Source organism: Agelaius phoeniceus, chromosome 3 (assembly GCF_051311805.1).
Source record: "Agelaius phoeniceus isolate bAgePho1 chromosome 3, bAgePho1.hap1, whole genome shotgun sequence".
Classification (NCBI taxonomy): Eukaryota; Metazoa; Chordata; class Aves; order Passeriformes; family Icteridae; genus Agelaius; species Agelaius phoeniceus.
In genome coordinates this window covers 82,628,769-82,641,783 of record NC_135267.1, presented here as the reverse complement: position 1 = coordinate 82,641,783, position 13,015 = coordinate 82,628,769, and the positions used below count along the sequence as shown (strand labels likewise).

Genomic DNA, 13,015 nt, shown 5'->3' with positions numbered 1-13,015 from the left:
AATCCAAATTACCTGCCCCAAACCTGAACCTGTAAGTGTTTTTGCAGACTTGTATTTATTCCTTCACCTGTGTTTAAAAGTATGTGGTGATCTTACTTAGGAGGCAATACTAGTGGCATTTGGTATAACCTGTATAAATTGCAGAGTGTAAAAAAAAAAGCTTGACTTGAACAGACAGTATTTCTTAGAAAGTGGTGTTAATGTCTAATTCCATGTGTTTTAAAATGTAAAGGGACACAGTCAACTGAATTAAAATCTCTTAATTTTGTCAAAATGAAGTCATTCAAATTGTACTTGCCTCTCAGTCACTTTTCAAGCTTTTTAAAAATCTTTTTCAAATTTTATTTCTGTTCAGAGAAATGCAGAGACAAGGGACATACTAGGTCAGTATGAAATGTTAGACAATATACAAAGCAGTTTTTGGGTTCCTATCACTCAGTAGGCACTGTTGTAAAGCAGAGAGTGTCAACTAACTTTAAATTTTTTATTAAATAGGAAGCTTTAGAGTTTTCTTCATTAGTTTTGTAATGCAGTTCCATAGTGGAGGGGGTAGATAAGGGGTAAGAGGAGGAGGAGGGAAGCCTGGGTATAAGTATTTTATCGCTTAATTTACCAGATTGTGTTTTAACATGGATTTTTCTTTGTAAGGTGATCAGTGTGAACGGGCTCGACGTCTCCAATCTAAAATGATGACAAATTTGGCAATGGCCAAGGATCGGTTGCAGCTTTTAGGTACCAGTTACAATTCATGACTTTGGAAAGTTTGTAATTATTTGCACAACTTCATTTAATATATTCTTCTAAAATATTACTTTGATTTTTAAAGTGAAGGAGTCATTATCTTTGTAGGGTCTCTTTAGTTTAATTTTCAGTTGGGAGTAAGTGCTGTTGATGGATTTTGAAAATGGAATTTCATGACCCACTTTCAGGTGTAAAAGTAACTGAGAAGTCTTTATATCATAGCACACTTGACTCATAAAATGAGGAAGTCTTGATTAACTCCTAATGGAGTTTGTTCAGGATTTTTCTGTTAGTACTGTAGTGAAATTTATGATATATTGCTGATCATGAGTGCCAAGTGTGCTTCTTGCAAGTGTAACTACTTCATGTTCTGTTGATTTTGCTGTCACTTATATTAACAATTTTCCTTTTTATTGTTAAATAATGATGATGATAATAATAATTCTTTAATATCATGTAGGCCATAAGGTTGTGAAATTCTAATTTTCTTGATTATTTTCTAGTAGTGTTCTATTTTAAAATTAGAAGGTACGGTCATATTTTTCAGAAGCATAGTGTTGTATAGCTTTAGCTTTATTAAAATTACATGTTTTATATAAGTTTTTAACAGAGTAAAAATCCTTCCATCAAACAACAGACCCATTGTCCTGTGTAGTGCATCTTCTAAATTTAAAACTTTGAAAATGCTTTCAGTTCAGTCAGTAAAAGTAAAATAAGGGATATTCTTTTAATTGTTCTTCAAGGGTACACTAACAAATGTACTTGATTTTAACTTGCATATCTCAACTTTAATCTTACCCTCTCCTGTGTGGAGTTCTACTAACTCATTCTTCTAGGGGCATATAGAGGAGATGGGAAAACTTGGGCTCTTTTCTCCTCTTACACTTCGTGGTTCTGTGGTCCTAGCTGGTGATTGACAGGGAAGCTGTGACAATCCCAAGGAAGTGAGCTCCTTTTGTTTCCCTTGAGTTCCTAATGTCTTTAATATTTTTTGAAAAAAAATTAAGGGGACAGGAGGTGAAAGAGACATCTGTCTTCTATGCTTTAGTATGGGTGTTTCTTCATATAGTTTTAGTAAATGGAGAAAAGATATTTTCCACTTACTAGGGTTAAAGGCTGACTTCTAGACGTAATATGAACTAGGGAGCAATAGAGTGAAAGGGATTACGTGTAACAATCTTTGGTAAGGTATGGCTTGAAGTAACAGTGTTTGTGTTTTGTGGGTAGTGTTTCATCCTTGCTTGTATTACTTTAGTAGTGCTTGCAGTGTTGGTAAGTTGCTTACTTGCTGTGATCCAATTGAAAAGAAACAAAGGATAAAACCCACAAAAAAACCCTGGAGTTGAAGTATATTCATCTCTACTACCAGAAAGTGTGATCACAGATCATATTTGTTTGCTTCATTCAGAGTGCAGATTGAAAGGTAAACAGAACAGTGTTTATTATGTTAGTTGATGTAAAATAATGATTTATTTTTATTTTTGAATTACCAGTTTAACACTTTGGTTTGCCTAGGTGCTTGTTAATTTTTACTGAGGATGTGCTTCATAGTGTACCTAAAAGTGAAATTTGGATAAAAAGGAGCAAGTGAAGTCATGTGCCCTTTAGGAAGGCAAAAGATGTGGTTTGGAGGGATATTTCAATGGTTTTAGATCATTAAGGTTCTATTTGAGTAATATTTTATGCCATTAAACCAACTTTGAAGTATTGACAGCATATTTTTTTATTATTTTTTTCTGTCATTTGTAATGGATTTTGTAAAAATTTAAGGTGATCTAGAGTTGAATTCCATGTGCCATTCCAAACACACTTTCAGCCTGTTACTTATAGTAACATATTTGGAAGCTTTTGAGTGCTGTAAAGATCCTTTTGTAGTTGAATTAAGCATGAGGCTCTTGAAGCTATTACAGTTAGATGAAGTGATTTTTTTCTATGAATTGAACTCATAAGTGTTGTCTGCTTTGTGGAATTTCTCCCTTTCTTAAGTCAGAATGGCCAAGTCCTTTATTACATTAGCTGAAAAGATAACGCAGACAATAATGCCAAATATTTAATCCTGCTTGCTAGAGGGAGATGAGATTGCAGACTACCTAACTCAAATGCCATCCAGTCAAGCAGGTTACATTGATAGTACATAGAAAACTAAAATTTAATCATGCTGATTACAGCTGTCCCTTGAAAGTGCTCAGAGTTGTTGGTTTTTTAGGGTTTGTTTTTTTGTTTTTTTGAGGTGTTGGTACATCACCTGTGTTACATCACACATGCCTTTAATTTGCATGACCCCACTGATGGGGGTGTTGGACACTGCTGGTGAGAGTGTGATGTCTGATCACACCCATGTGTTGCCACTCTGTCATCACACCACTGATGCCTTCCAATGTTGGAAGAGGGTGGAGCTACCCACTGTGGATGATGGGTTTTCTACTTTGAGCCCTGTTTTCATCCTGGCTCTAAATTATGTCTCTTACTCTGTTTGAAGCTGTCCTGTAACACAGTCTGAAAGCTAAAGTGACTGCTGGTGTGTTTCAGGTCAACCCAAGGGGACTTGATTGCTTTGACACTCCATTGACAATTTTGGGTTGTGCTGGCTGTCAGGAGACTTGTAATTTCTTCTGTTTGATTTGGTGGTGGCTCCTGATTTTTGACATGGTTTAGGGTATGTTTGTTGTGTGGTTAAATCTTGCTTTGATGGTCTTCACACACCTAGTCTCTACTGGATGACTGATCACCCATGTTAGAGTCATTAAATTTGATGTATTTAGAATGACAGGAGGGTATTTGTTTTCTGCAGTTGATAGACAGAGCTTGGCAGCTTGTTGTTCCTAAAGATAGATGGCTGTAATGGTCAGTGCAACACTATTCAATTCTAATGCTATTCATGTGTTTTACCAATCTGTGTTCTCTCATTTCAGAGACTTTCTGTAGGGGCACAGATTTCTGTCACAAGTGCCTTCCTGTGTATTTAGTGTAGCTTCAGTATTTTGGTTGAAGAGTGTTATGTGATACATAATTCAAATATCTGTCATCAGTATCCTCTTCGGAGGGTATTAATATTCCTCTATTCTGCCTGTGTAGGTACAGTCTTCAATGGACACCTTTTGGAATATTTAACTTCTTGGAGGAGATGGTGCTTTTTGCTTCAGGCTCATGTTACAGGGTAGCATTTTTTTAGTTTCCCTGAACTCAAGCTCTAGTGTTGCCTAAATAAGGCAGTGGCTGCAGTGCTGTTTCTTTGGTAGGTTTATGTCAGTGTTGTATCATGAAAGTGAAATAATGAATGAGAATCTGTGAACTTTCTGTCAGTGTCTGGAAAAATAGGGAGAAAGTATTTAAACGGAAGATGATGGTATCCTATAATTCCCTGGAATAATATTTAAAAGCTCAATTTATTTTTGATATCCCAGAGGAGCCTACAGCTATACTGTTCCTAAAGAAAGGTGATATATATTTGCCTTTTGAAATTTTATGTGCAATACTAAAATGAAATGTTGATAGGTAATGTGATGAGAGAACTCTGAATTGAAGCTGGACAACAGTTGGATTACATTTTTTCTTTGGCTGGAGTTCCTGAATATATGGAACTAGCTAAGCATTGATAATTGTAGTAGAACCCTGGTGTCAGATTGTAGCATTGAAGCAAGTAGCATTTCCTGAACTCCTGCACCAGCCAATTGATGTTATTACGGTTGCTCACTAGAAAGTTTTTTTTTTTTGTTAAGCTCAGAAATGTTTTCCAAAACTCAACGGATATCTTCAAAGTATCTTCAAAGTCTGTGAATACTAATTTTGTTTCCTAAGCTTCCTGTATGTTCCTTGCATGCACTGGGCAGGGAGTAGACCATTCTGATCCTCCTTTGGTACTGCTGTGTCCACTAAAGTAGTTTACTGTCTGCAGTCAGTCCTGCCAAAAGGATTTTCCTTACCTGTCTGGAGAGGACAGCTTATGAGGGTAACTTCTTGGAAGTTGCAGAGCTTGTGGTTGTTTGCAGGCTGTTCTTGTGTGACTGACATTTTTTTGCTTTACTCTGTCTGTTTAAAGCCTTCAATTTAAAATGAAGTAAACTTTGTGTACATATACTAATCTTGAGCTTTAGCTTTTCATAAATGCCTGTAACTAATAAGTTTTCATTCCAAGCTACATCTTGCTGAACCTAAATGTTATTAAGCCATCACTTTAACTATGAAGTGTAAGGATACTTTTCAGGAAAGCTAAGCAGTGAGTGATGAAGAGCAGGAAGAAGAAAGGAGCAAAACAGAAAGATTAGGGAGAGATCTGTAACAGGTAAAGAAGCCTAAGGAAGGTGATGTTCATGCTTGTTGGTTGTACCATAGGCAGGCTCTGAATGGCACTTCTTCCTCCAGCCAGGTTATTTAATTAATTGTGTACATTTTTGTGTACACAATTGTGACCTTGTGTACATTTTCAGTAGAATTTGTCTGCTTTTGCAATATATGCTTTCATAGTACCAGAGCACATTGCTTTTGCTTTTCTACTTGGCATCTCTTTTCTTGCAGTTTCTTTGTAGTGTTATGTCTTGTGGGGGGAGCAGAAGGGGAAAAAAAAGAGAAGGGAACGAGAGAGCTTGGCAGTGTATGCATTACATCCTTGCAGACCATGGTTGGTTTTTAAAACAAGAGGGGTGTGTTTGGAATAAATAAAGATGGGAGAGGTACCCAAAGGTATGGCCTAGAGGATTTTTAACTGCAGTGGGAAAAGCAGGAGTGGTAGCTGGACTGCAGAGAACAAGTGGTCCTTAACTTTTCTTTGGTGTTTTCAGCCATACACCTCTCTGACTTATGGTTTGGCTGTTTCTCATTACTTCTCTCATTACTTTCTCCTTAATCTTTAGCTTTATAAATACTGTATTCAGATGTTTCTGTTAATCTTCCTAAAGAACACAATTTGCATGACAATTTTATTGACTTAATTTCAAGGCAATTAAATATCTAAATAGAGGTGTCAAATGGCATCGTTGTAATGTGTATATGGTGTCCTGCTTGAAGTTTGAAGGTTTCTGTAAAATGTTGACTAGCTGTTACTACTTAAGTGGAACATTTATTATGAAGACAAGTCAGGACTCCTTGCACCTGGTCAAAAGTAACACCTTGAGAAGGACATTCAGAAATGTGTTATCAACATGAATATTTATTAAATTAAATTGAGTTAATCCTGAACATTGTGTTTAACAGTAACTGCAAGCACTAGACTGGAAAGATTGTAATTAACTCAGCCATAGAGGGTGAGTTTTAAAGCTGTTTTCAGTCATGCTCTTACTAACAGAGTTTTCTTACACATTTGCTGAATGTGTAGAATAGGTAGAAATATTCCTTTTATTTTTAACTATAACAAAGCCAAACTTGACATTTCTGTATTCAACATACATAAATTTTCTTGGTTCATTTTTGGTTTTTGTTTGTTTATTTTGTCCTTTTTCCTCCCTCCCCCTCTGTTCTACTATGTAGAGAAGCTGCAGGCAGTTTTGCAAATTTCCAAGCCGCAAATGGAGGTCTATAATGACAGTACTAACCTGGCATGCCGCAATGGACATCTCCAGTCAGGTGGGTTTGGTTTTACCAGCACCTATTGAGGGGATGTCTCTCAGTTCCTGGTGTGTTACAAGGCAAAATAATGCAATGCTATATTCTGGCCCTGCCAGCTTTAAAATAAAATTTATTTATATTTCTGTTTTTAAAGGCTTTGTGTAAAATACGTTCCATACTTTCCGTGGCTTTGACAACACTGTTTTATTTTGTAGTATTCAGTTTTCTCTTAAATGACTGTCCTAGAATTCAAATCTATTTACTAAGGCAAGATTTTAGAAAATATTTCTCATGTAATATTCTTCAAGGAATTACATTAAACCTGTTTTACAAAGTGTCAGTGTTGGATATATAGCTTATACGTTGTGCCTACATTAATTAGCTCTTCCTTTATGATGTTGTGAATATGCATTAAGCAACTTAAAAATTTTGGGGGTTTTTACATCAAGAAAGTGAGATGCAATTGAAATGAGGGGAGAATGACAGCAGCTCTTGCATTTTGTCAAAGAATGTTGTTTTAATCCTTTCCCAGAAGACTGAACCGAACTTATTAATATAGCAGAAATGAACTTTTTTTGTCCATAAACAAAAGTTGTGCAAGTCCAAGGGTTACCCAAAGTACGGAATGTTTGCAGCTGTGGGATCCCTGATATAGTACCATGAAAGTCAGGTTTAGCAGGCATCTGGATTTCTTAAATGTTTGGTGCCTATGCTCTTGTGCTTGCTTTTTCTGTCTTTTTGGGGTGTGGGGTGAGGGAGTGTTTTTTGTAAGTAATACACTTTTTTTCTTAAAAGCAGTATAAATATGTGGTTATGCTTCAATCTGCTAATCATCTTGCTGTTGTTTTTCCTTTATACATGCAAAACAATATTTTCATATGGACAGCTCTAATAATTTAAAAACACAAAGTAGATGACAGGGTTTCTTAGAAAACTACAAAATCAGTTTGCGGCTACTTCAGATAAGAGGGCTGTTGTCTCTGCCTGAGAAGGTAGAGGTACTTCAGAGGTATTGAGCCACAGGGCTTTAGCATAAGCTTAGTTTTCTATCTGTGGGAAGTGTTACCTGCCCTGTTGCCTAATCAGGTTGGGCTTTTTAAAAGTTCAGGATTTTATGAAGTATGATACATGGTCATTTTTAGTTTTAACATGAACAAAGTACCTTTTTGTACCTTGGTCTAAAATTACATTGCTTTAATTTATTTGCCTTTAAAGGCCAAAGACTTTACAGATGTTTTTGCTTCATAATTTTGAGTAAGGTACTATTCTCACAGCCTTGTTGCACATTTTTTCTATTTCCAAAGTGTTACTGGTTTGAGATTCTTCCTTCTCTCAAGATAGTATTTGTGTCAGCCTTCCTCCCCAATTTACTTGATCTTAACACAAATGATTGCCCATCCCTATCTTCAGCATTTGTGGTTTCCAAACTTACATGAATAGGTAGAGATTTTTCTAGGAAGTTTATCTTCCAGTTTTATACTGAGGTTTTTCAAGACCTCATGGCAGTAGTATCACCTGCCCTAGTTGCAGAGGGCTATGCAGTAACTTGTCTAAAGAGTAATAACAAGTAGCCTTGAACCCAACCTGTACTTGGAAATAATATTAATTTATTATTCATCATTCTTCTTCTCATAGCAGTTTTAAATTAGATGTAAAACAATTTACCTGTATTTTTCCCCCTCAAATGTGGTTGTTTTCCTTTTCATTGTGGATTGTAGTTTTCTTTTTTTAAAACAAGCTAGGGAAGGAGATTATGCCAGTCTTGCCAAAGGCAGAGTATGAGTTTCATGAACTCATTTAGTTGTCATACAATACTTAGAGTGTTACAGTAATCCCACTGTATACCATTTGATGTGTAAATGCCAGCATGATGGATGGCCAGACAGAGCATTACATTTCTATTACCTCAACATGAGTACTGTGCAGCTAGCTAGTATTTTACCTCATTTTTCACATGGAAGGAGTTGCTGGCATGTCTTTAATAGTAGGCATATACTGGCAGTGTTTGTCATGGTGCAGAAGTTCTATTTTTTAAAATACTGAAGTTTTCAAAGGAGTTCCCTGAGTGGAAGAACAAGTAGCGATAATATTGTTTTTAACAGCATAATTTGACAAAAGCAGATCTTTGACTAATTTGGATCTGTCAGTTCAGAAAGGAAAGCAGCTCTAACTCCTGGCTTGTGTAGCTGTGCTGCCACTGAAAACATGCAGCATGTCCTTCTTAGTTCCTGGAGCTTTCTGTTAAATAGCTTTTATTACTTGCATCTATCTATTTGAAAAATCTGAATTGAATTTTTGAAGAATTGCGATTTTTGGGGGCTGTTGTGAATGCTGATCCTGAATAACGATCAGTCTTGCAATTGCTGCAAGTTTAAAGCAGCAATTTAAAGTTTTTTGGTTTTGTTGTTTTTTTTAAATGAAATGACATACATAAACTTACAGATAATTTTAGACTGGTAGATTTTTTCTTCCAAATTGGTGTCCACAGACCATGTACAATAACTTGTTTTAGTCCCTTTATCTTACTTCTCAATAGGCATATGTAGGGAATTTCTGAGGAATATTCCCTGATGATTTTTAAGATGTCACAACTGAAGGCTGGAAATTGTTCTGCGGTACTGGAATTGCTGCTGTTAATTTGAATTTAAACTTTTATTTTGGATGCTTAAGAAATTACAGACTAGTAGAAACTTGTTTATTGACATGTGTTTTAATTTGGTTTAAGTGCAGAAAAAAAAAATGGGTTTGCTTTTTTGGAAATATAAAGGATGTTGTTATATTAAATAAATGAGCTACAGTTGAATAATTTTAAGATTGTTTTTGCATTTCCAGGTATTTAATATAATCAAGCTTCTCTTAGATTTTTTCAAACATATTTGAACTTAATCTTTGAAGCCAGTTTAACATAATAAGTATCTATATTATATAATAACTTACAGAAATTCTTTCTGTAAGGGAGTCTGAAATTGGGCACCTCTGTCTGCATCTTATCACAATTTAGCCAATAGAAAACTTCAGACAAAATTTTTCTGCTTGCTTGTTTGTAATTTGTGTTGTGTGTGTATTTGGATGGCAGATTAAAATTGCAGGGATGCTTTCAGGACCAGACAGCTATTATGTCTGTGCAATCTAGTGGTGTTAGCCTGGAGCTATGAAGTAAATTATTCTGTCCTGAATTAGAGACTAAAATCAAACTGATTAAGCATCTATTACTATTCTATAAGTATGTATGAAGTAGACAGTTGAACTGTTCAGTGTTTCAGATACACTTGAAAAAATTCCATGGTGTCTATTTACAAGTAGAACATATTTTAGGTACTTCCTTATTGTTTTATGCAGAACAGTGAAACATTTGGCAAAATGCTGCTGGAGATACTAGGCATTAAAGTCACTTGCTGTGTATTTCCAGACTTTCAGTAGATAACAAATAAAAATGGGTAAGAAATGTGTTTGGGGGGTTTTTTCAGCAAAATACGTGTCTTGCATAGTGGGAACTGTCTGATGTGTGATGTTCACTTAACTCATGCTTTAGAAATAGATAAGCTTTATAGAAACTGTAATTCTGAACTATTTGATAACATTTTTATTTGTTACTTCAATGAAAATTTGTATATAAAATGAAGCTTCCCTCTGGAATTGACATTCAGCAAACAGCTCTGTTCAGGAGTTGTTCATCAGTGCTTCTTTATGTGCTACCCATGAGGACTGACAGCAAAACATGTAAACCTACAGGTCTTGGGTCCTGGAGGTGCAGTTAGAGTAAATAATAATTTGAATTAAACCTTGTCTCTTTTCCCTTCTTTCCTCCCATCTGTTTCCAGCTTCCTGAAATACTCCTTACCTGTGCAATTTTATGACCCTCAAAATTGCAGGATCTGTGTATTGTTCTCAATGTGTGGGAGTGATTTTGGGAGAGTGGGGTAATTGAGCAGCATGTTAGGGTGAAGGACATGGAGAAAAACTAATTTTGGTTTTTGAAGCCTTCCTATGTTGACTTCAAGCCAGCTGTGCAAATGAGGTTGAGGTGGGCTAAAAAAAACCCAACCAAACTGAATGCCACCTTTTGATTAAATTGGACCAGTCAAAGTGCTGAGTAGCTAGATGTGTTAGCAGATTCACATACTCTTTTTGAACTTGAAAGTTAGTAAGTATACATCATTTTAAAGAGTTTTTGACTTGGAAATTCCTGTGCAGGAATGACTAAATAAATGGATCCAGCACTGGAGCTGTGTGTGGTTTAGTCACAGTAGCCAGTTTTGGTGGTTTTTCTTGTTTATTGTTTGTTCATTTGTTTCTAAGAAGAAACATAATACAGGTAAATATACTCAATTATATTAGTCAAGTTGCCTTGTTTCTTGCATATTGGTACATCTGCACTGTTTATTGTGACCTCAGCAGAGTTTCTGTAACTCTAAAAAGGGATAGATTTGTGACTGAAGAAGGGCTTTAGAAACTTTTCCACTGAACTGTTAAGGCTACCTGCAGGCTGTGTAGAGATTGGGTCCTGGTAGTATGTTTAAAGAGGCTGAGAACATAGCAGTAATTAGTTGATCCTTCCATAATACTGTTTGACTGAAGTATTCTTTGAGTTTTTTAAACACAACATTTAAAATTATGAGGCTTTTTACTTAAAGTATTTTTCATTGAACTGCAATGTTTTAAGTTGAAAATTCTTCTTAGAGTCACTAATTTCCTTAAAAATCAGAGTTCTTTGCCCTGTTTCTTAAGACTAGCAGGTCAAATTGAGTTGCAAATTTCTACAATCCTAGTGAAGACACTGAAATAGCTGAAATCTATTTTGAGCTTCCTTCCCTCTGATGCCCTATTTCTCTTACCTAATCAAAAGACTCCTTTATCCTTTTAAAAGGATATGAAATAACACAGTATTTATAGTTTCCATTGCAGACAACAGTACTGTACTAGACAGTTTCCAGTAGTGTATTCCCACCACAAAAAATACCCTAATCTCAAACTATGCTCTAATCATTAACCAACCTGACCAACCTGCCTGCTTGCTGTACCACCTTCTTACCTCTTAATCTCTGATTTGATGTTTTACACTTGTCATTTCTGTGCCAAGGAACTTTATTTTACCCTGTATCCCATATGGAGAACATAGACATGAAGTGCTATTTTGCTTACTCTGAACCAGAATGACTTTTTGTAGTTTGATGGCCTGTGGCCAATATTTCAAGTTTATCTGTCACCTAATTTGAGACTTTTCTGCTTCATCATGGAGGTGAATAAGTAGTGTGAGTGGAATGTCTGGTGATGTTTAAATGTAGTTTAAGACTTAATTTTTAATGTAGGAAGGTAAGCTGCTTCAGACTGGTCCATTTGGAATTTACTTACACCTCAAGATTGCTAAAGTGGAAGCAAGTTGAAAGAAAAAACACCTGACAGTCACTTGCAAGTATAACTACTACTGTCATTTTTCCAGATTAAAATGCTTTGGTGAAGCTTCTGTGTGGAAGGTGCTAGATAATGTTAACTGGCATCCAATTAACTACTGCTTACATCACTTAAAGAATCAATACTCAGAATCTAAAGGCTTGAAATCTGGGGGATAGTGCCATGATTATTTTTAAGAGTTCTTGGGAAAGAAGACAGCAGAAGACTTTGCATCATTAGGAGTAGATGGTGTTCTTCCCTTGATAATGGGACTAAGTTATCTCTGGCTTTTTTAAGATGGCTAAACAGGGTTAATTTTGAGAGCTAAAATTTAGAATTTTATCTGTAGGTGAAAACAGCAGTCAATATCCCCTTAAAAACACTAAATCTCTTTAGAAATGTGTGTTGTTCTTCTATAATGCAGTATTATATGTTTCAACAATTCTATCTTCTACTTGCAGTTGATGGTAAAGTATGACTGCTGCAAATGTTCATACAACACTGGTTTTCTTTATAGAAAGTGGAGCAGTTCCAAAAAAGAAGGACCCCCTAACACACACGAGTAATTCCCTTCCTCGTTCAAAGACTGTTGCAAAAACTGGATCCACAGGCCTTTCAGGTCACCACAGAACGCCCAGCTACAGTGGGGTATCATCATCTGTGTCTAGACCAGCACCTAATCCTACACCTTCAGCTCACAAGGTATAGTGAGGATAAATATGGAAGTATACACTTGAAAAATCAAGTGTAAATTCCAGAAGAAGCTTTGGATTTAATGCCTTAATTGCAGTATTGTAGCAGCAGAAAGTTTTTGAAAAAACTGAAACTCCAAATTTTTAGCCAGGCCTCTTGAGGGATGCTGCAGAGTGGATTTTAGAAATTGGAGGGCATCAGGTGGGTGCATGGGAAAAAGGATTTTAAGTATAATCACAGTAATAAATACTACTTGTTTTTAAAATTGCATGGGAAGTGAGTGAAAGTTACCTAGAAGAAAAATAAATGTTACTTCTAGTATGTAAAAGATAGAGGGGAAAACCTCTTATTCCAGAACTACAAGATTTTTCCCCCTACATGTTCTTCTCTTCCAAAGCATGCATGCATGCACAGGTTGTTTTGCAACCACATTGAAAAGCAAATTATGCTTAGGCTGGGACTGAAGCACAGAAGTCCTACAGTAAGAATACAGAAAACTAGAGCATTTCTTTTGACCTATCTTTTTCCCTTCCATCTTTATTACCCATTAAAGTGGAATAAAGAGCAGAATGGACTGAACCTAACTGTTCTGCTAAAGCATTATTGCTGCTATAATATGAAGACTTTTAAGTGGCTTAAAAGTAAAAAG

At 35.8% G+C, this 13,015-nt stretch overlaps 1 protein-coding gene across 6 annotated transcripts in view; it reads left to right on the top strand.

Annotated features, from left to right (window-relative positions):
- Positions 1–13,015, top strand: part of SPAST (spastin) — a 38,657-nt gene that overhangs the window by 5,192 nt on the left and 20,450 nt on the right. For 2 of the 6 annotated variants that reach the window (XM_054628831.2, XM_054628830.2), the window contains exons 3-5: positions 649–732; positions 6,205–6,300; positions 12,191–12,375. In XM_054628831.2, the coding sequence (XP_054484806.1) occupies positions 649–732; positions 6,205–6,300; positions 12,191–12,375 (365 nt within the window). The remainder of the gene's footprint in view (positions 1–648; positions 733–6,204; positions 6,301–12,190; positions 12,376–13,015) is intronic. The other 4 variants (XM_054628834.2, XM_054628833.2, XM_054628835.2 and 1 more) reach the window with 3 other exon arrangements.